Below are 22,500 nucleotides of genomic sequence, written 5' to 3'. Positions count from 1 at the left end.
AACCGAAAGGGTGCCCACTGAAGGAGGGTGAAAGCCTGCTCATTTAACCCCACCCCCAGTACTCAGGTGTGGTCAATTAGGTAATTAGTACTGAAGCCTAGCCCTGCACTTTTAGTGACAGCTTTGACCAAAAGGGGGTGCAGGGGGTCGTCACAACCTTTATTTGCATTCAGAACGTCACCCTCCAATTGGTCACTGGAAACACATCTCAGGGGTCAGGATGGATAGTTTCACGTGTAGAATAAGTCGACGTAGGTCCAAGTGTTTTACGTGTATGTAGATCTGTGAGCCGTGTAGAGCGCCAGATTACATGAAGATGAATGCTTGGTAAGGGCTTGAATTCAGGCCGAATTCAGGGTGGCTAACAGGGTGAATGCAGACTTGACCAACCGCTTGAATTCTGGGTTACTAACAGGCTGAAATCATGCTTCCAACCACTTGTATTCATGCTTAATAACACAGAATTCAGGCTTAGAAACAGAAGGCACAATGGCAGATTGAAATCAGGCTTGATGCCAGTTTCCATTCAGGCTTAAAACAGCTGGATTTCAGACTCAAAAGCTTAATTTCAAGCTTGATTAAAGACCGAATTCAATCTTAATGAAATCTTGAATACACACCTAATAACTACAATATCTCAACTGCCTCGCAAAATTCTGCGACAAAGAATTACATACGTCTTCTCCTCAAAGACAAATCACAGTGAAGCATAACGGCCTTGATTAAAGGAATCTCTTTAGGCACCAAGCAAGGCCCCCCTGCTGTGAACGCACGACACAGTGGTGGGAAACAGCAAGAATCGACCGGCCATACGCTCAGAGTCTGCACTTGAGTGACAGTGTGTAAAAACCAGGCGTCCCCATGCTGTCAAACACAACCTGCCGCTCCCTCGTAGACACAGACCTCTCGCTGTGATCGAGAGGATAACTAGGTTTAGATTGATCACCCCCCCCCCCCCCCCGAGGGAGAAGAAAGACGCACCCACACCCCCGTCACCTCCGCTTCTTCCACCCATTTACCTTTAGGGCGTTTAGCAGACGCTTTTATCGAAAAAAAAAGTGACTCACTTGGTTCATGTGCACATTCACACACCAACGGCGGAGTCAACCACGCAAGGTGACAGCCGGCTCGTTAGCAGCAATGAGAGTGAGGGGCCTTGCTCAGGTGAGGTGTCTTGCTCAGGGACACCTCAAAAAACCTCAGCTAGGAAGAGGAGCCGGGGATCAAACTAGCAACCTTGCAGCAAAATGCATTATGGGCGTGCTGTTTGAGACGTACAGAGAAATAAACCATGAGAGACAAATTATGAGTTGGACGCAACGTTTAAAATTCCTCCAACGCTGGAAACTAATCTCGGTATGCGCATCGTTAATTAAACGGTCCGGTGGACAAATTCATTTATTTACTGAATAAATTAAGAAACACGGAACATTACTAACATAATATCACAAAATGAAGCAACAACAACATCATCCCCCCCCTTCACCCTCCCCCGATCAGCAGAAACTCATCAGGAGGTGGTCTCTTGAAGGTCCAACACTATGAGAGTTTTACACAGGTGGACATTATGTATTTGTGAGCGGCTATATATCCGTGTGGATATCATTTTATGAGGCACAACTACCAGATATTTGTGGGTCGCGGTACACAAATTCTGGTGCCCGTTTTCTGTGGGTTGTGCATGATAAAGCCCAGTTGAGAGGTGGTCTAGGTAGGGGGTCAAAGCTGTGGGTCTGGGTTCAGGACTGGTCTGGTCCAGACCTTTGTGGAAGTGAGTCGGCCTTGACTCAAAAGGGGAATCTTGAGTCATGAGTGAAACATAATCTCAGGAACCACATCCTGCCAGATCTAAACCTAAGGTTACTATCGTACCAACACCAAATCTCAAGGATTACAAAAACGGAACCATGTCGTATTGAATATCTAACCACATGAATTTCTATCAATTCAAACCTGAACCTCCCCACCTGTATGGTTCTGCTTATATTGTTTTTGTATTATGAAATAGGAAATGAATCAAATAAAAAAGAGTTAATGTAAAAAGTTTATGTAAGAAGGGGAATCAGAATCTGTGTTATAATCAGGGAGTTCGATCACAATAGAAGCAGGCGGCTGATTGGTGGGGGCCGAAAACCACTCAGATTCACCCACGCCTCCAATCTTGCATCCATTTCCACCATGAAGAAGAACCCATGCAAAGGCCTTTACTCCTTTTCCCATTTCCCAGTAGCGCCACAGTGGATCACAGAGCCGACCCCATCCCCCCCCCCCCCCGGAGGACTGTTTAAGTAGCGGGAAAGTGCCAGATTAGCGTCACGCTAGCTGTTAGCGGCGCGGTCCGACCGAGCGGCCTTTGATGTTTGCTGTGTTGGAGGAGCTCCACTGATGAGCTACGTAGACTAGCGCTAGCAGCCCGCTTGAGTCCACATGTCTGTCTGCTTAAGGGCTGATTAGGGTTTCACGTCGACGCAACGCCAGGACCACGCCGACGCTTCGACGCAGTCGGGAACCTGTTTCGGTTCTGCGTCCGGTTTTAGTGAGCGGACCAATCACAGCCCTCGCTGCTGCGTCGCCTCGATGGAAGGTTACGATTTTTGGGAGGTGCACGTCAGGCCCTTGCGATGGAGGCAAGGAGGGTCCGCAAGGACGTGATGGGTCCGTAAACCCCTTTGCGCTGCGTCGACGTGGATCCATTATCAGCCCTTTGCAGGCCCCAACATAATGCATACAAACGTGGAGTCGGACCGAGTCAGACGGGCACGTGAGGGGGGAGCGTGTCTGTTGTCTGGGTCTTAGTTGAGCACTTGTTGGTGGTCGGCCGCATCCGTACGCTGGAGTCCCGACCGGGTTCTGAGGGGGAGAGACTTGGAGAGGGTCGCTTAACAATCAAACAATCCCCGATGTTATAATGAGCTGCAAAAGACCAGAGGCATGAAACGCTGGTGCTTTCAAACCATTGCATGTGTCTTCGGTTTTTATTTTTTTATTTTAGCAAAATTTGTATTTTAGTTGCAAACTTAAAGTTCCAAAGTTTGATATTTCCAATAGCGGTTGTATTTTATTCCACTGGTAGAATTACATGTTTTGGATTTTTTTAATTGATTGGTCTTTGACTTTTATCACTTATTTTGTAATGTTATTACTTAAAAAAGCAAAAGTAGTCATTTCTGGCCAAGGCTCTGTTCCTTCTCCCCCCAGAGGTTCTGCTATAGCAAAGACTGCTGTATCAAAGATTATATAACTGCTAATAATATATATATATTTCCCCTTTTAAGTTCAAATGTTTTGTCTTTGAGAGTTAGCCTGATACTGAAATATTAAGTAGTTTGCTCTTTGTTAGCGGCAAATGCAACCCAACACCTTACAGGAGTTGAATCATTCTGATGATAAGTGCATGATAAAAGACAACATTGCACACAGTGAAAGCTGCCAAATGTGGATGATTCAACCGGCCAAGTCTGCCTCCATCCGGCCAGAACTGATAGAAGCGCCTGATTGTTGTTCTTGGAGATACAGCGTGCTATCATAAAGAGTCTGAACAGAGAACAGTGTAAGTGACTCAAACGACAAGGAAAAGTTGTTAGAGAGCGAGAACATAAAATAATCTCTCTCTCTCAGAAGAGAAGGTCTACCTGCCACGACCATATTGGGGATGTTTTTAAACTCCTATTGACATCAGTCAGCTGTCATGGCCGCCCTAGCGTGACGGAGACGAGACGCTAAACAGCGAGGAGGGGAACTGGCTCAAGCCACTTTTCACCCACTGTTGAAAGTGTCGTATTAGCCACGCAGACGGATGGGTGGAAAAGTGTCCAATCCAAAAGACAGCTGTAAGACCAGTTACTCTGGAAGCTCGGTGATGAAGTAATGAGGGGAATTAAACGGAGCTGAACAGAGGGGATTTTTATTGTGTCAACAAGACGGAGTGGAAACCAATTTGGCAGGCGTGCTCCACTTTGGAGTGAGACACTGCTGAATGGCATACATTATTCACGGGGATATTGTGGGTCAGTGTTTACGCCATGTGTCGTTTGAACGAGCGCAACATGAATTTTAGGATTGTGTTTTCCGTGAGACCTATATTTCACATCGGCGCTGTTGTTGTAACATTTCCTGAGCGAATAAAATAAACAGGGTGATAAGAGTACATTGTATTGACAGCACTTTCAAGCACCTGTCTCAAACTAAAAACAAAACATGATGTTGCCACGTGTGACAGATCCTCATCTCCTTCCTGCCAGACATCTATCACCGTCCAATTTCCATAAACTGCAACCGTGTCGCTGATGCCAGCAGTGTGGTGCAAGTTCACACTTCACAGGAGCCTGCTCAAAGTTCAGTTCACACAGATCAAAATGAACTAGTTCATGTTCATAGTTCACAGTTTGGAATTTTGAACTGAGTTCACAGTCCCAGAAAATTAACTCTTCAGGTTCTTTTCTTTTCTATTCTTCTTTCAATAGAACCTCCTCCTACCCATCCGCTGGGTAGTAACCTGTGGATGGGAAGGACTCTAACCCTTTAGAATCAAGATGACTTTTAAAAGTCAGGAGTGTGTGGAGTGAAAAACCAAGCTAACCAAGCTAACCAAGCTAACCGCGGCCACCGTTCCTCCACCCAAGTCAAACCTCACAAAATGCGGTCGGTTTGATTTGGGTGGAGGAACTTTGTGTCTTTTGCTTGAGGCTTACCCTTTGTATGATGATCGTCATTAAGTCGCAAAATTTCCCCAGACTGGTCAGATGAACAACGCTGGACACCAGACATGAAATTAGTGTGACTGCAAGTTCTATTTCCATCTCCGTCAACAGGACAGCTCTCAAATACGTCATGAGATGAAGAAATTACTTATTACCGTGCCAAAGCCTACTGTCTTTGTCCGTCCATCAATCTGTTCTTATCGTGTTAAGGTATGCAATTCAATACAATCAATAAATTATTGTTGATTTGACTATTTAATCAAATTCAAAAACTTGATTTGTCCCTAATTGGGCAAGACACAATAGAACGGCTGAATTGAAGGCAGTAATGAGGACAGCCAGGTGTTGTGTCCGTGTGGATGAACTCAATTAATCATGTGCTGTACTTCCTGCCTGCTAGCTTCACTAGCATAGCGGTTTAAGAGCTAAAAAGAGATATGAAAGTGTAAACTCAAGGTCGTAACCTCTTGAATCTGTTTTTGTTATTTTTAAAAAAAGGAACTGAGTGTGAGAAAGGTACAAATCTAACTCGTAAATTAACAGACAATATTTTGAAATTCTCCAAAGGGAGAAGCATTCCAAGAGAGTGATTCACCCTGACCAAATAAAGGAGATAGCCTCAACAGAACGGCTCTCTCTCCACTCTGGGCTGGGCGGCCGGTTCTTTATCTTACGTTTTTATTTACTTCTTTCAACTTTTGCAAATAATGACCTAACATTCTCTGTGCTGAACCAACGATAGAACGACACAAAGATTGCTGTGTTGTGTTTTGAACTAAAATACAACACACGCTCAGAGCTCTCTCTCTCTCTCTCTCTCTCTCTCTCACTCACCCATTAAAACCTAGCTAGTCTCTCTCTCTCTCACTCTCTCTCTCTCTGACACACACTTGCGCACAAACACATCCATTTCTACAATGTCAACCTTCATGCACCGTGGTTTCTGTAGAGCAGAAGAAGAATAAAAGAAGAAGAATTCAATTGATGGAACCACGTTTTGTGTTTTAATTTCTTAAGCCATTGATCTAAAAATCGTTCATCTTTTTCTTATCATGCATTGAATACATTTATTTATTTTTTGACACTTTTAGGGCATATAGCAGACGCTTTTATCCATGTCAACCATAAAAGGCGACAGCCAACTCCCCAGCAGCAGTTAGGGTAAGTTGTCTTGCTCAGGAACAACACTCAGCTAGGAGTCGTCGGGGATCGAACTAGCAACCTTCCGGTTACAAATCATCACGGCCAACCTGAGTCATACATAGAGGCATAGCTGCCGTCTCCATGCGACTTTCTGACGCTCTCATTTGAAAGATGGCTGATAGAAGAATCTGTTGTGTTGGCGCTACGGAGGGGAAGCTCACCTTGGGCGCAATCAGAGCACTCAGGAGAAACCGAAGGTCAACCATCTTGGATATTAGCCATAAGCCTGAGAGGAGGCTTCTGTAAGGGCCGAGCGCGCTGGGGAGGTGGATGTTATGCATATTTGCAAAGCCTAAACGTCTTTGGGGATATCGTAATGTGTGTTTTTTGTAAATATGAATGTATTTGTTTGCATATACGTTTGTGTAAATATGAATGTGTTTGTTTGAATACGGGTGTGTATGTGTGTGTGTGTGTACGTTTGTGTGTGCATATCTGTGTGTGTGCGTATCTGTGTGTGTTTTTGTGTGTGCATATCTGTGTGTGTTTTTGTGTGTGCGTTTCTGTGTGTGTATCTGTGTGTGTGCGTATCTGTGTGGGTTTTTGTGTGTGCATATCTGTGTTAGTGTGCGTTTCTGTGTGTGTGTACGTTTGTGTGTGCGCATCTGTGTGTGTGCGTATCTGTGTGCGTTTCTGTGTGTGTGTGGGCGTTTCTGTGTGTGTGGGTTTCTGTGTGAGTTTCTGTGTGTGTGTGTTTGTGTGTGTGTCTGATCTGTGCACGTGTGTGAGTGTGGGTGCGCCTGTGTTTCTGTGCATGTGCGTGTTTGTGTGTGTGTATACACACACGCGCGTGCATGCGTGTGTGCGTGTAGTATACACACACACGTGCTCATGACGTGTGTGTGTGTGCATGCGTATCTATACACGTGTGTGTATGTGTGTGCGCGCACCTGCGTGTGTGTGTGTGTGTGTACAAGCAAATGTACGACCATGGCTTTGCCCACACATGCGTGAATAAGTCTGTGTCTTTATAAACAGGTCTCAGCGGCGTGGTAAAGGGTCTCGTAATTGTTCGCTGCAGTCACGCTGTCACCAAAAGGGAAATAAAACACAAATGTTTTTCGTCCTCTGGATAATGACAATCAGCCAGGTCATTAGAACTTAGCTGGGTGGAGAGTGATGTCACACGATGACGTCATGGGTGGGGGGGAATGGAGATTAGCCAATCAGCCAGCAGAGGCTCACGTTTAGCCCAGTGGAGGCAAACTACCCAACGACCTCCAACCCAACGGGAACAAAACCACTGCTGAGAGAGAGAGAGAGAGAGAGAGAGAGAGAGAGGGAGAGAGATAGAGAGAGGGAGAGAGAGAGGGAGGGAGGGGGGGAGAAAGGGAGAGAGAGAGGGAGGGGGGAGAGAGAGAGAGAGAGAATAGAGGGGGAGAAATATAATGAATGAAAGAAAACCTAGGAGGAGAGAGAGAGAGAGAGAGAGAGAGAGAGAGAGAGAGAGAGAGAGAGAGAGAGAGAGAGAGAGAGAGAGAGCGAGAGAGAGAGAATCAAAAAAGAGCGAGGAGACAGAGGGAGAATGAGCGAGAAGATACAACGATGGAGGGGGGGGGGGGGGTTCTCATCTCTCCGCTGGTACAATGCAGCAGGTTGCAGGGGATTTAGTACAATCCGTGTGTGTGTGGTTGTGCGTGTGCATGGGCATGCGCTTGTGTGTGAGTGAGAGGGCTGCGTGAGCGAGATAAGAGCCCCCCCCCACACACACACACACACACACCCAAGACCCATCTGTTCAGGATGTGGTCTTGGGGAGTGAGAACGCGATGTGGTCCTGGTTGTAATGGGGGAGGGGGGGGGGCGTGATAGCGATGTGCTCTTGAGAAGAAACAATCATAGAGACACGCAGGAGTACGCTGCGACTCCATCTTGTCTGTTTAGCTCTAGAACTGTGCCCTGCGTCCCCCATCTCACCCCTTTCACCTGCTCCGTCTTTCCTGTGGACCCGCCGTCTCTTTCACTTCGCCAACCCGCCGTCCGGCGAGATTCGAGTGCCGCTGTAAATTAAGGGGCGGCCATTTTGAAGGATCACTCCACACTGGCACAGGATGAGCCAGTGAGTCCTCACAGCTGTGTTGAGATAAACACAGAGCGCTGCCAGGCGCAGGTATCCCATAGAGAGACAGGGCGGGGGGAGGGAGAGAGAGAGGGGGAGAGAGGGAGAGAGACGGGGAGAGAGCCAGGCGCAGGTATGCCATAGAGACACGGGGAGAGAGACAGTAGTCAGCACAGCTTGGAAGAGGGGGAGAGAGAGGAGGGGGGAGGTGGGGAGAGACCCAGTAATCACCACAGCTGGCGAGAGAGGGGGAGAGAGGGGAGAGAGAGGGCAAGAGAGAGGGGGAGAGAGAGAGAGAGAGAGAGAGAGAGAGAGAGAGGGGAGGGGGAGGGAGAAAAGGAGATCAAGGGGGAGAGGGAGAGAGCCAGTAGTCATCACAGCTGGGGAGGGAGGGGGGAGAGGGAGAGACAAAGAGAGGGAGAGAGGGGGAGAGAGGAAGAAGGAGAGATGAAGAGGGGGAGAGAGAGAGGGAGAGGAGGAAATCCTGATGGGCGATCCAGGGAGATGGGAGTGACAAATAGCCTCAAGGTCCCACAGCAGTGGGTTCGACTCACCACTTTCGTCTGGGTTTTATTTCTCTCACAAGACGCACATTAGTTTGGATAATGGTCTGTCACAACACCAGGGAAGAGCGTGATAAAAAAAAGGCAGAGGGCTGATGCACGGCGATGGGAAGAGAGGAATCAGAGGAAGACGAATCGTTTCCAAACCACGCGGTTCAAGACTGCTTTTACTGCGGGATTGTGGGGTGAAGATATACGAGGCGTGTTCGAGTCCCTGCTGATAGTCGTTCAAATCACATTCAGTTCCTTTTTTATACCTTATTAATTTCCTGTAATAAGTTTACAGAGGTTATGCCTTGCGGACATTGGAGAAAGATGCAGATCCTTTTTTGCATGCTAACTGGCTCTCTGACACGTTGCAGTGATGAACCAAGTCGCTGTGGTCATTTCGTGGCAATTTCTTTACCAGATACTGCTTCAAGGACCGATTATTCAAAAAGCAAAAACGCACACAATAGTTAGTAGACAATTAACCTATTTTAACTTCTGCATACACTAGTCTCCTCTCCAGCGGAGTGAGACCAGAATACAGTGCCACAGATCTATTTGAACGAAGAGAACAGAGGTAGAGTGGCTCAACAAAACAAGGAACAGAAGAAAGAGCTTAAATGATTAAATGCAAACAACATTTGTGTTTTACCATCGCAATCGTCATACAACACCCGCTGTCCAAAAAGCTAATCATGAAAAAATTCATTGAAAAATTTCAACATCAAACTATTTGGGCCAGAAGCTAAAAAAGACAAACAAACAATGCATTTCAAAACGCAAAAACAGGAATTTAGACACGAACCACAGCACTCGGTGTCTGACTCCTGCCCACGCGGCACCTTGTTTATTTGATCCAATCTCACACACCAATCCCAAGAACACACTGTGTTTATTCCTGGAGATCCCATGGCAGATCACGCCTTTAACAGAGTCAGAGCCAGCCCTAATGACAGCTATTTAGAGCGGGGTGTTCACAAACAGGATACGTGTGCTGGCTCAGTCCGAGGCAATCAGGCTGAACATCTCAGTATTTATGAGCGTGCGGCAACGGACGAGGGAGAATGGATCGAGTGTCGTTCCTCCTCGTGGTACAAATTGGTCACCAGCGCTATGAGTGGAGGTCTGCTTTTTAGAGGCCACACACACACACACACACACACCTTTTTTTTGTCCGACGTGTGAGTCATTAAACTCATTGAAACTCGATGATTCATTTCACTACGTCACATTATATTGCTCACTTACATTTCATTGGACGAAGGACGATCTAAACCAGTGGTTCTCCACCTTGGGGTCAACACCCCACTTGGGGGTCTCCTCATTTGCATATGGGGGTCACAGGAGATTGCTGACACAAGCTACAAATATTTTATGATCCATTTTGGAGAACCATTATTATTCCTTTAAAAGGTCTCATAGAAGTAAGGCATGTACGAACAGACATATTAATGAGTCAGCAAACTACGACTGATCACTTAGTGTGTGGTCGGTCGATGTGATGATGTTCACCTAGGTATCACCGGCATCACCGCCAGATGTGGAATGGATGAAAACTATGGGGTCAGAACAGTCTCATTAATAATGAATGCACAGAGAAGGATTCACAAATGTATTTTGTGATTTAAATATAAATTACTGTCTTCTCACAAATACATTTCAATGCACACACAAATGAATATCGGTATGTATAAATGTAAAATAAATCCATAAACAAAAATAAGTTTCACAAACACATTTCTGATCCACACACAAATTTGTCTTGTTTTAAATAAATGTAATATAAGGCCATAAAAATATTAATTAAAAAATAGTTTGCGATTTTTATCTAAATGTATTTGGATGTTGTTAGATTTAGATACAAACTGTTAAACTTGAATTGACAAGACGCTTTTCATTTGTGAACTTCATTCACGAACTTCATTCTTCGTCATTTGTGTGTGAACTGGTCTGTATTTATATGTGGATTTTTGAGACTCTCCTGACGTGGCTGGAATCACAAATGCATTTTTTTCAACAAGGAACTATCTGTAGCCAATCAGATGCCTCCCTCGTTTTCAGCCAATCACATGACTGCAGTGACTGTGTTTTTAGATTGTCGGTGCCGTTTACTACTTTAACGGCACCGACAATCCCAAACCCAGTCGCAACTAGATGAAAAAAGTGTGTAGTTCAAAACGTGACGCAGCTTTGACTTCTTCGCCACCTAGAGATTGTCATGTACGATCATTCAAAAGCCCCGTTATTTCCCATAGACATTTGACCGAGGGAACCGGGAGGCTCGGAGGCTGGACTTATTCTTCAGAGGTCGGGAACGCAAACAAGTTCACAAATTTAAAGCGTCTTGTTAATTCAAGTTTAACAGTTTGTATATTAATGTAACAACATCCAAATACATTTTTAATAAAAATTGCAAATATTTTTTAAATTAATATATTTATGGATTTATATTAAATGTATTTAAAACAAGACAAATTTGTGTGTGGATCAGAAATGTGTTTGTGAAACTTATTTTTGTTTATGGATTTATTTTACATTTATACATGTCGATATCCATTTGTGTGTGCATTGAAATGTATTTGTGAGAAGAGAGTAATTTATATATAAATCACAAAATGCATTTGTGAATCCTTCTCTGTGCATTCATTATTATTGAGACTGTTCTGACCCCATAGAAAACTATTTGTGTGCAGGCAGATGCACAAATGTTGAAGTTGAGGTCGCAAACAATTTTTGAGAGCTAGAAATGGGGTCACAAAAAAAAAGACTTGAAACTGCTGATCTGCACGCTTGCATCATATACGCTTCAAAGAGTTCTCCCCGGAGAAGCAGCACGCCAACATCGGATCAGAACAGGTCATTAGCCTCTGAAAGTGTGCTAGGGTTCAGCTATTAGCTATGAACGCTTCACAACTGGCTACCGCCGTTGTTTAAAAGGGGTGTATGCTGCTTTCAGTTTCAGCATTTTAGGTTAACGCATTAACCACGAAAACGGTGTGAATACAAACATGGGTTTACTCCTCAAAACAAGGTTTGAACTTCCAAGTTTAACAAAATAAAAGTCCCGCCCCCCAAAACCTTGTTTACATGTTCAATCTAAGCCCCATGAGGTTCAAGTACTGAGATAAGCTGCGTCGTGGCCTAAGTAGAGCATAAACAAGGACTTTCAGAACCTTCTACTTTCACTTGAAGGAGTTCCGCTGGGAGAAGAGAATGAATAGGGGGACCCCAAAGTACAAAGCAAAAAGGAAGACCTCCCATTAGCCTTGATTCATCTGGAGCCCTGGCGAAAGATCCAAGAGATGGCAAACAGCATGCCAGCACACCGTTTTATCTACATAATAGCTCTGGCCCCTTTTGATTTATTACCAAAACCGCCACAAACAGAACCATGGATCACCATCTTGTGCTCCCATCCCCGTATCTGCCACCTCGGTATGCGTTACAGTTAGGCTTATAGTTAGTGGAGCTAGAAGCTAACTGCTGCCGAGCTAACAATGGCTGATAATTGAGACAAACAGTATAAAATAGCGGTTGGAATTCATCAAATTTTTGATTTCAGATAACAATGCATGGAAAAAAAAAAACAATGTTTAATTAACTTGATGAATTAAGTTTTTACGCAGTGATAAGACTAGTCTCTTTCAGTTTGAGCCAAGTGAAAGAAGCACAATTATGAAGAGGAATTCTTCAGATCTGATTTCAGATAATGGTTGATTAATTTTTTTTTTCATTCACTTGATAAACAGCGTTTTCTACAGTGATAATAGCCTGGTTTATTTCAGTGAGTCAAGTAAATAGTGTAAGTCGAAGTGATTATAAATAAATGTGGTCTGAATATATTTGGCAATCTTGAGAGATTATCTGGTCAAATTCACTTTCTTCTTTATTTCTTATTTCTTTCCTGTCCTAGGCATACAGAAGAAGTACCTGAGTAATAAAAAAGATATAGATCCTTTTCCCACGATGACTAGCTATCTCGCTTGTGTGAGCTGAATAACACGAATCACATACCTTTTGGCTTTTTGGTTTTGTTTATTGGTTGTGTGTCTGATCTAAAACTTCCTTTACACCAACGTCATAAACATGATTAGTTATACTTTTGATAATCACAGCAAAAATGTTTTTCTCTTTAAAGTCAGTGATTCTCTTTGTGTTTGTCACTGATGACCAGTGTTTGTAATAACGCCGTTTAAAAGAACGAAAATAAAAGAAAAAGAAAAGAAAATAACGGCGTTAGGTAACGCCGTTATTTTTTCAGTAACAGAGTAATCTAACTAATTACTGTTTCCGTGGTGACAACGCCGTTACCATTACTGTACGTTAAATGCAGTGCGTTACTATGAATTGATTGAATAAACTGCGTAATCCGAACGCACCCCTGGCTCCAAACACAAACTGCTAGTGAGGAGACCGGGTGGGTTAACAACGAGATAAGTGATTATGATTGGCTAAGGCAGAGTCATGTTTTCAGGACACGCGCACCACACACACACACACACGCACACACCAAACAGATTCGATGAAGCAGCAGAAATGGCGAGTCCGGAGCAATCCGATGAAAAGTTGGCATTTTCTGTAGTATTCGGCAGATGTTCCACAGCCTTTGCAACAAAGCTAATTAAAATTCAGTTGGAAGTATATCAGGGCCTTGAATGGGCAGTTCAACCATTTAACACATTAAGGCCAAGGGAAAACTGCTCAGAAAAACCCAAATTCTTTGACATATAGCAACTTTCTTTTTCACAGTAACGCAAATATTTACTTTCCCTGGTAACTAGTTACTTTTATTATTGAGTAATTCAGTTACTAACTCAGTTACTTTTTGGAACAGGTAGTGAGTAACTATAACTAATTACTTTTTTAAAGTAGCATTCCCAACACTGCTGATGACCATTCAATAAAAATGTGTGGTTGAAGTTCAAACCCTTGCGTAGTGAGTAGATAAATGCAACGTGATTTGGAAGCCATACTCACCGGCAACAACCAAAACGGACCCATCCGTTTTAGAAATCCCATCATACAATGCCATCATACAAATGTCAATAACCTCGTTAAGAAAATTCACTAATCATTTGTTAGTCAGGCACAAAAAGCTACAAATACGGACAAAAAAAACAATGAAATCATCTAAAGTGATCACTCCGGATCACTTTAAGTGTCCCGTTTCGATTCGATCGATTATCCGATTGATTATTCTGCGAGGGGCTGGCACCTCCTTATGACGCTCATTAACTATTTAGACTCTCTGAAGACGATTCACCATGGCATTGACGGAGGTTTCCCTTGACACGACCTAGCATAAACATCCTTTTACCCAGATGGGGGGAAAAGTTGATGTCACCCGAGACCTTGCAGAGGAGAGACCTTAAGATTGTCTTACTTGATCCTGCAGTCGGGTTCTAGAAATAAGCCTTTATCAGACCCCCATCGCTGTCCTGCTGGAAGCCCCTCGAGGGCTGGTGTGTGTGTGGGTTGATGGTGGGTCCAAGGTCAGCCTCCTCTGGTTCTCTGGCTGGAGAGGCCAGTCTGATCAAAGGGCTTGGGAGGGAGAAGGGAAGGAAATGTTTCTTAATTAGGACACATCAGCGGGTCGTGGCTGCCGTTTGTCACGATTTGAGATCAGAGTCAACACTTCTTGAATAAAAGTGACGTTTTTAGACTAAAGTATAATTGATACAACCAGTGTAGCCAATAATGTAGTTCAATATTTCCCAGTTTTGCTCACTAGTTCAGACTTCAATAAAACTGATCTCATTTAAAATTTGAAGGATCATCCTTCTGAATAAATGCATTTGTTGGATAAACCTTTTGAAAGTGGTCCTGCATGATGCCTGTATGCTAGGTACCATTTTGTTTTTGCTTCCGATACTGAAGGTCAAGACTTCTGAAGGTCAAAACCCTGCCACACGTGTTGTCATGTACAATACCCATGCTGTACTTTGTCATGCAAACAACCAGTACTACCATTTGGATGTGTTTCATATTTATCAGGTTCATCTCATGTTCATCATTTTGTAACTGAGGGGAGCTGAGACAACTAGCAAGGTTGAGGACGTTCACCCTGTACCTTTGTGCACGTATTTCACTAGAATAATGTATTAAAGAGTAACTCCAGACTGGAGTAGGTCTGTGAATGTGCTGCCATCTATGGGTGACGATCAGCAGGACAGTCTACAGATAGTCTTCTGCCCAGGGAAGTCTGGCGATACGTTTAAACAAACTTCTGTGAGCATACTTGCTTAGTAGCTGATGTATTAATTGGACCACATCTTGGATATAGGTTATCTCAAAGGCCTGCATCCCAATCAAAATGTATTGGTTGTTGTTGTGCTTTAAAAACTTAGACTGAAGTCCTACTAATTAATCATGTTGCAGACAGTTTTATCCAAAGGGGCCTCATTGTGTTTTGAATCCATGAACCGGGACGTCCGTGTCCATTGGAGGGAATCAACAAGCTCCACTGGACGGATCTTTTAAAACTCGGAGATGAAAGACATGTCAGGGATTTCTTCACATGCAGTCAGAGCCCCCCCCCCCGCAATTAATCTGAGAGGGAGGAGTTGCCACGGAGACGGAGCGAAACCCACAAATGTCACGAGGACCTTGAGATGGAAAAAACACCACTTTCAGGTCGTACCATGTCGAGCAATGAGGGAGATGGGAGAAATCATGTGACGCTTGGAGATCAGGAATTGGCTTGGGGGGGGGGGGGGGGGGGGGGGGGGGGAGAGAGCGCCCTGGCAGAGGTCAGTGTGTCGCCCTCCAACTGTTCAGATCTAAAGCCCTCGCAGGCTGATTGCATGTGATCACTAGTGACTATAGGTGGTTTATGCTGTTTTACAAACTAACACTGTAGCCAACTATTTAACCATTTTGCAGACGGTTTTATCCAAAGGGGCTTCAGTAAATTTTTAATACATGAAATGGGATGTCCGTGTCCATTAGAGGGAGTCTAATGGTGAATCACCCTGCCCTGTGATTCGCTTCTCACATACGTTGCTACCTGCTCTTCTCCACACCTTGCCCGCCACAGAAAACGGGACGAGGCGCCCTCTACTGACCTCTGCTGGCCGGAACGGCTCTGCGCAGCCAACCAATTACAAGGCTGCCGCTTGTATTACAATGATTTCCACCGCGACCACGTGTATGCATGTTTGTACGTACTACGTGTTAGCTTGCACCTGCATGCCCGACCGCCATCCGTCCTGTCCAAACTTGGCATTTCACACACACAAGCATTTTCTCCCGTTCCACGGGCATATGTGGAATAATCAGTTCCACTCGCGCGCCAGCACCGCCTCCGGCACCGTGGCATACAATCTGGAGCGCGCGCGCTCACACACACACACACACACACACACACACACACACACAGAGATCTATTTAATGATCCTGGCTTTTTACAATAAAGACCCTAGTTAGTGGTTTTTCCATTGCCCTGCCTTAAATAAATACAAAGACACCCCGCATAGAAGTGTGTGTGCATGTGTGCGTGTGTGTGTGTTAATTTATCCAAGCCCTGCTTTTGCTTGCATAATGAATACATGATAACAATAAGACTTAATAAGAAAAAAACTAGGTTGGTTTTTTGCAAGCAGTCACCTACTTTCTGTGATACAGTACAACACAAAGCCTATTTCAAGAGAGAGAGCACTTCAGGCCTATAGTTAATATAAACATATTTCAAGGTGAGCTTGGTGAGTTACGCCTTATCCACTATTTTAATACAAATGGTTCACTTTGAATAGTTATCGCTGCCTGATTTTGTGTCTTAGTTTACATTGTTCATCAGCTTCTAGCGTGGATGGTTTAAGGATTGGTTGAGGACTTGGTGACATTCCACTGTTCTAAAACCCAATTATAATTCTCCTGTCATTGGTTTGTGTTTTGAAACCCCGGCTGGGGTCTGTACTGCTGTTCTGGCTTTCCTGGGGTCCAGAATCGGACCTGGGGGGGTCCTGAGATCCAGACAGAGGGGTGTACAGAGAGAGAGGAGGACAGTGGCGTCACTAGGCTGTTTTATTCTGGGCTAAAGCCCCGGATATTGTTAAATATATAATTTTTGGGTATAAAAAAATATATATTTATAAGTAGCCTAGTCCTTCTAGATAGTCCTTATGGCCAGAGAATAAACAGTTTAAAAACATAACCAGACTGTTTAACACCTCAAGTGAATTAACATATCCTACCCCCAGTCAGATCCACATATATCCAGATCCACATATATATATATATATATATATATATATATATATATATATATATATATATATATGTACATATACATATATATATATATATATATGTATATATATATATATACATAAGGACTGTCTCACTTGTATTAATTTTACTCTAAAATAACTTGAATGGAACTTTAGCTGTTTGGGGATAAGCAGCACAGCAGTCAGGTAGCTATTTAAAGCTATAATAAATTCCGTATATTAATTTAGGCAAAGAATTATGAAAAAATGTGCATGCACAATAAAGCATACAAAAAAATGTAATTTTTTTTCTGGGCTAAGCCCTGGATGTTTATAAAACCTAGAAACACCCCTGGAGGACACCGACTGCTGGGTCTGAACGCCATTTTACCTGCGCGTCACAGGAGATGTTCCTCCAGCAGGAGTCAGGCTTTCCCTAGTCCTTACATTTCTTACGTCTTTGCTGACCTATTCTTGGTATTTTAAGCATGAGAACGCTGAAACGCTTCTTCATCGTTCATATTTTCATGAACGCCTTCTAAATTCAAAACAATGCGCTTGAATGCAAACTGAACGCAATTTAACGGTCACGTGTGATTTAAATGAGGGTCATTGATAAACGTTACCTGTCAGGGTTAGAGTTGAATTTTCTTCCGACTAATGTAGTAACGGAACACATATCTCCACCAATGTTGGCCTTTGTCCTTTAAATTTGGTGTTAAACATTCATTTCGGATTATATTAAACATAAACATGATTTCAGACGTCCTCCCTGGGGGTAGTCTGAGTGGAGCGCACACACCTTGGCACTGAGCATGCGCAGTGTAGTCGTGTCTTGAAGACTCCGCGGATTGAGGAAGTTCACTAACTTCATGCGATTATTATGCACTGGATTTAAGTATTAGTTATTAACACTAACTTTTCCGGGAAGTATTATAGGTACGTATAGCCTACCTAAATCTAACTAGAATCAATCTATCGGGGAAAAAAAAAAGGATTTCACGCCATTGCTTTGAATCCACAAGTTGTCTTAAAATAAAACTACTTAATATTTTCTGCATAGGTATATTAATTATTATAATGACATATATTCAACTTTTGATTTAGGCCTATTCGACTTTCCATTAACTGTTATTCACATGCATAATAACCCCTGCGATGCTTTGCCATAAATTACCCTTACTGGAATGCAACGTCGTGATTTCATATATTCAGGCTTCCATACTTTAATATTATACTGTAATATTCCGTCTTCTCAGCTTGGCAAGGGCATCTAGTCCTGATCCGTCAAAGTAGTTTGTGAAGAACAGAGTGGGTTTGATGATCAGCATCTTTATGCGGTGAAACGTGGTGACCTTCACTGTAACTGTCATGTTAGCAGTCTGTCACATTTAATGCGCCGTTGATCTGATAACTTTAATAACAATATGACAGAAGACACCACATATGCCATTAGGCGATGGGGGTAATCTATTTTTACTTATTTGTCTCATTAGACTTATGAAACTCGATATATAATGTATGTGTGTGTGTGTGTGTGTGTGTGTGTGTGTGGTGTGTGTGTGTGTGTGTGTCTGTCTGTCTGTCTGTCTGTCTGTCTGTCTGTCTGTCTGTCTGTCTGTCTGTCTGTCTGTCTGTCTGTCTGTCTGTCTGTCTGTCTGTCTGTCTGTCTGTCTGTCTGTCTGTGTGTGTATTATGTCACCTTTTTAAGGGTTAGGGTTAGGGTTAACCCTAACCCTATAAAAGAAAACACTACAGAGACAGTAGACCTGCATCACACACACCAAATAATGATGATAGCGGAGTTCACTAAGTGCTTTAGTTCTCAAGTTGATGCTGTTTTGGTTTCTCTTTCTAAAGACACAAGTGGTCTTCAGGATGAGCTCATCTATAGACCTGGAGCAGATGGCTGAGATAGGTAAGATACTCTGGGAGAGGAAAACTAACTAACATTTCTTCAAGAAAGTCTCACTCACAGAGGTAGCAAGATTACCATTAGCTTTTAAAGGCAGCAATCTCACTACAGTATTTTCACTTTATCACTTATTCATTGTGGAGGAATATCAATGTTTATGAAACCAAATCCTGTTTTGTACTAATTACAAAAGTCGTTTCATCATATAGCATATAGTTGAGCAATTTCAGGATTTCATATTCAACCAAAGGAAGCGCTCGGTTAGTGTTATTGAGTTAAAGTGCTCGGCCACCGCCCAGCTTCAATCTCTTTCCCACGTATTTTTTTTATTATTCGCTTTGTGACTTGAGGCTCTGAGTCAGTCGTTACTCGTGCGTCTTCGTGAGGCTGCATGATCACAGAACGCCTCAAACCCATTTCTTATCAGCCATGAATCTTTCTGATCAACTATAAAGTCAGGATTGTGATTCACTGTAATGTAGGGTTGGGTAATAGTTCAATACTAGACTTTATTAAGGTACAATATGAAATAAGACCTAGTCATAGTTAATTCAATTCTGCAGTCTTCTTTCATTTTGAAGGAGAAAAAAAAGATAAATAGTTAGTTAAAAAATAGTCTGATTAACTATTCAGTAAAAAAATAATCGTCCTCATAGCATAATATGAATAATGTGGTACTTGGAAAATACACACATACTCACTCACTCTCTTACTCACTCATCCATATACACACACTCACTTACACACACACACACACACACACACCCACCCCCCCCCCCGGGGAGAATCCCAGGCCGCAGACAGGCGTCAGCTGCTGTGAGTGTCTGTGTGTGTGTGTGTGTGTGTGTGTGTGTGTGTGTGTGTGTGAGTGACCACAGGAGGGATAGGCATCGGGACCCCGACCCAAACGCCTCCCTCTGCACCCTGAGGGTCACTTCCTGTCCGCTATCAGGCTGACGGCCGCCGCGCTATTTATAGACGGCTTTCATAGACCTTCTGCTGAACAAGGCCAGATAGCAGCACTGAGTCTGGGGATGACCACAGCTTCCAGTAACAAGTCCTCCGCTCTTTCTGTTTGGGGGCTGATAGTGTCACCGCTAGCATCACAGCCTTCCTCGCTGCCTTCCCACATCATATCAATCTTTATTGATAAACGTATCCATCGACTTGCTGTTGGGAGGTTTCAGTCGGGGCTCGGCTAGCTGCTAAGCTAACCTTGTTGGATGGTTCTCATTGTAGGGACCCGGGTTGGGTTCTGTCCTGCGGTTCTGTGGTGTCATTCCATCTGTTTCAACTCCCACTCTCCAGTCTGTCTGCGCTGTACGGTCCAGTAAGGCTCGCAGGCCGCATGTGGGCGGCATATGGCTCAGGAAGTAAAGCGGGATGGCTGGTAACCAGAAGGAGACTAGTTCGAACCCAGGCTCCTCCTAGCCGAGTGTCGAGGTACCCCTGAGCAAGAGACCTCTAACGCTAACAGCTCCTGACGAGCTGGCTGTCGCCTTGCGTGGCTGACACCGCCGTCGGTGTGTGAATGTGTGTGTGAATGTGTGTGTGAATGTGAGGCAATATTGTAAAGCGCTTTGAGTGGCCACGTTAGAAACACTGTGTAAATGCAGTCCATTTACCATTTAAAGGACCCACAAAAATATACATACTGCATACATAAATATATTTGAAAATGGTGGATGACAAATCAACTGATAAAACACGTCCCAGTATTCGATGGTCGTTAAGTATGATGACCTGTCGGTTGGCGGTCATGTTGGATCAAAATGGCGGCCGTGGGTCCACCTTTCATTGTTTTGCCTTTTTCAGAATTGCAGAAGGACGATGAAGAGTACAAGGAAGAGCACAGCGGCCTGGCCAAGCGTCCGGCGTCGTTGCCGGCACCGAGGGGGAGCGAGCTTGACTCCTCCCACCCGTATTACGACGTCGCACGCCACGGGATCCTCAAGGTCATAGGTCAGCCGGGAACACCTAAACGCACACCTTCAATCGTTGGGGCCTGTTTGGTCGTTCAAGGGAGACGAGCTGATTGGTCGTCTAGAATATGGATTAACATCTGCCTCACAAAATAATCATAATTTATTAATCTTATTCTTGATTCTCGGGTGATAATATACATTATATTCTCATAGTGTATGAACTCAAATACACGGGATACTAAGTGACTTCCCTCATGTGAAAAATTACAATTTTAAACACGTTTGCCTTTTTGTGTCAAAACATTTACTCTTGCAAATTCTACATCGCACCCGATTGGCTTCTAAACCCCCCCTGTAAATAAACCTCAGTCACTTAACATAAACCCATCTCCATATATTACCATGGAACGGAAAGAGCCCACATTAGCACGCAGGGGGCGTCTGTCCTAATGGCCCCAGCTGTTTCCTGTCTCCCCTCCCGTCTTCCTCCCCAGGGGACGACAATTACGGACGCAAGCTCATCGTCTTCAGCAGCTGTTGCATGCCGCCGTCCCACCAGCTCAACCACCAGCGCCTGCTAGAGTGAGTCCCGCCTGCCCCCCCCCCCCAGACGGACAGACCCCCGTCTATGGGGGTGGAACACATGGAGGTCTTCTCTAGTCAGTATTTACCGATTGGAAATTTTGGAAATTCTGGATTTTGAGTCGGTTACATATTTTTATCTCGCCCCGCCGGACGGACAGACCCCCGTCTGTGGGGGCGGAACCCATGGAGGTCTTCTCTAGTCAGTATTTACCGATTGGAAATTTTGGAAATTCTGGATTTTGAGTCGGTTACATATTTTTATCTCGCCCGCCGGACGGACAGACCTCCGTCTGTGGGGGTGGAACCCATGAAGGTCCTCTCTAGTCAGTAATTAAAGATCACCGATTGGAAATTTGGGAAATTCTGGATTTTGAGTCGCTTATGTATTTTTATCTGATTTGATTCGTGTTTTCAACCCTGAGGGGAATGTGGGCGTGGCCGCCGAGGAGAATAACGTAGATGAGAGTGAAGAACAGGCTTTCCTGGCCCAAAGGTTTGTGGGTTTGATCCCCGACATCAGCATTGAACTTTAAGCAAGATGAGATTGAGTGAGATGCCTAAGGCCCAGTCTTCTGTTGAAGTCCCTCCACCTCTGTTCACGATGAACCAGGAAAATGTAATCAAACGACCGAAATCAAACTTACGTTGCGTGTGAGATGTTTTAACAGACAAAATGATGCCAACTACGGAAAAAGGCCTCATTAAACACTATTTTAATGCAAAAGAATAACTGTATGTTCGCAAAATAATAATAACAGTAGGTTAACTGCAAAATAATATTATTCATAACAATAATATTTTTCTGTATCAGTGATAAGTAACTAGTATTATGCCTCATTTAGTCTGAGACAATACATTCAGGTAATGTGAATGAAGCTCCCCGTTTTGTGCAGGTACCTGAAGTACACTCTGGACCAGTACGTGGAGATAGACTACACAGTGGTGTACTTCCACTATGGGCTCCGCAGCAGCAACAAGCCGTCCATCCGCTGGCTCCGGAGCGCCTACGCAGAGTTCGGCAGAAAGTCAGCCACGCCTCCACTGCCCTCCACACATAGACGCACACGCATGCACATGCACAGACACACATGCGCGTGCACACGCACAGACAGACACGCACACGTGCATGGTCACACACGCACACATGCGCAGAAAAACACGCACACATGCGCTCACACAAAAACACAAACACGCACACATGCACTCACACACATACAGGCACTCACACACACAAAAACGCGCACATTCTCACACAAACACAAAAACTCACATCCCTCACTTTTGGTTTGAATAGTCACATAAAGTCCCCAATTGAATCGCTCAAATTAACATTAAGAATAGAATAACACCACTAC

The 22,500-nt window shown here is 44.1% G+C and overlaps 2 protein-coding genes across 4 annotated transcripts in view; one reads left to right on the top strand and one right to left on the bottom strand.

Annotated features, from left to right (window-relative positions):
* The window catches only part of LOC307075013 (shaker-related potassium channel tsha2), a 69,297-nt gene extending 55,320 nt beyond the window's left edge, over window positions 1–13,977 (bottom strand). Inside the window, exon 1 of the mRNA XM_079735487.1 lies at window positions 13,897–13,977. The gene's annotated coding sequence lies outside the window, so the exon portion shown is untranslated. The remainder of the gene's footprint in view (window positions 1–13,896) is intronic.
* Window positions 1–22,500, top strand: part of LOC307075015 (rho GTPase-activating protein 8-like) — a 35,928-nt gene that overhangs the window by 8,232 nt on the left and 5,196 nt on the right. The window contains exons 1-5 of one of the 3 annotated variants that reach the window (XM_079735494.1): window positions 17,533–17,659; window positions 18,581–18,638; window positions 20,451–20,597; window positions 21,055–21,142; window positions 22,039–22,170. In XM_079735494.1, coding sequence (XP_079591620.1) covers window positions 18,599–18,638; window positions 20,451–20,597; window positions 21,055–21,142; window positions 22,039–22,170 — 407 coding nt within the window. In that variant the 5' untranslated portion in view covers window positions 17,533–17,659; window positions 18,581–18,598. Of the gene's footprint in view, window positions 1–17,532; window positions 17,660–18,580; window positions 18,639–20,450; window positions 20,598–21,054; window positions 21,143–22,038; window positions 22,171–22,500 lie in introns of those variants that run through there. The other 2 variants (XM_079735495.1, XM_079735496.1) reach the window with 2 other exon arrangements.

This window comes from Pollachius pollachius (assembly GCF_949987615.1).
Source record: "Pollachius pollachius genome assembly, chromosome: 4".
Taxonomy (NCBI): domain Eukaryota; kingdom Metazoa; phylum Chordata; class Actinopteri; order Gadiformes; family Gadidae; genus Pollachius; species Pollachius pollachius.
This window is presented reverse-complemented; position numbering and strand designations above follow the sequence as displayed.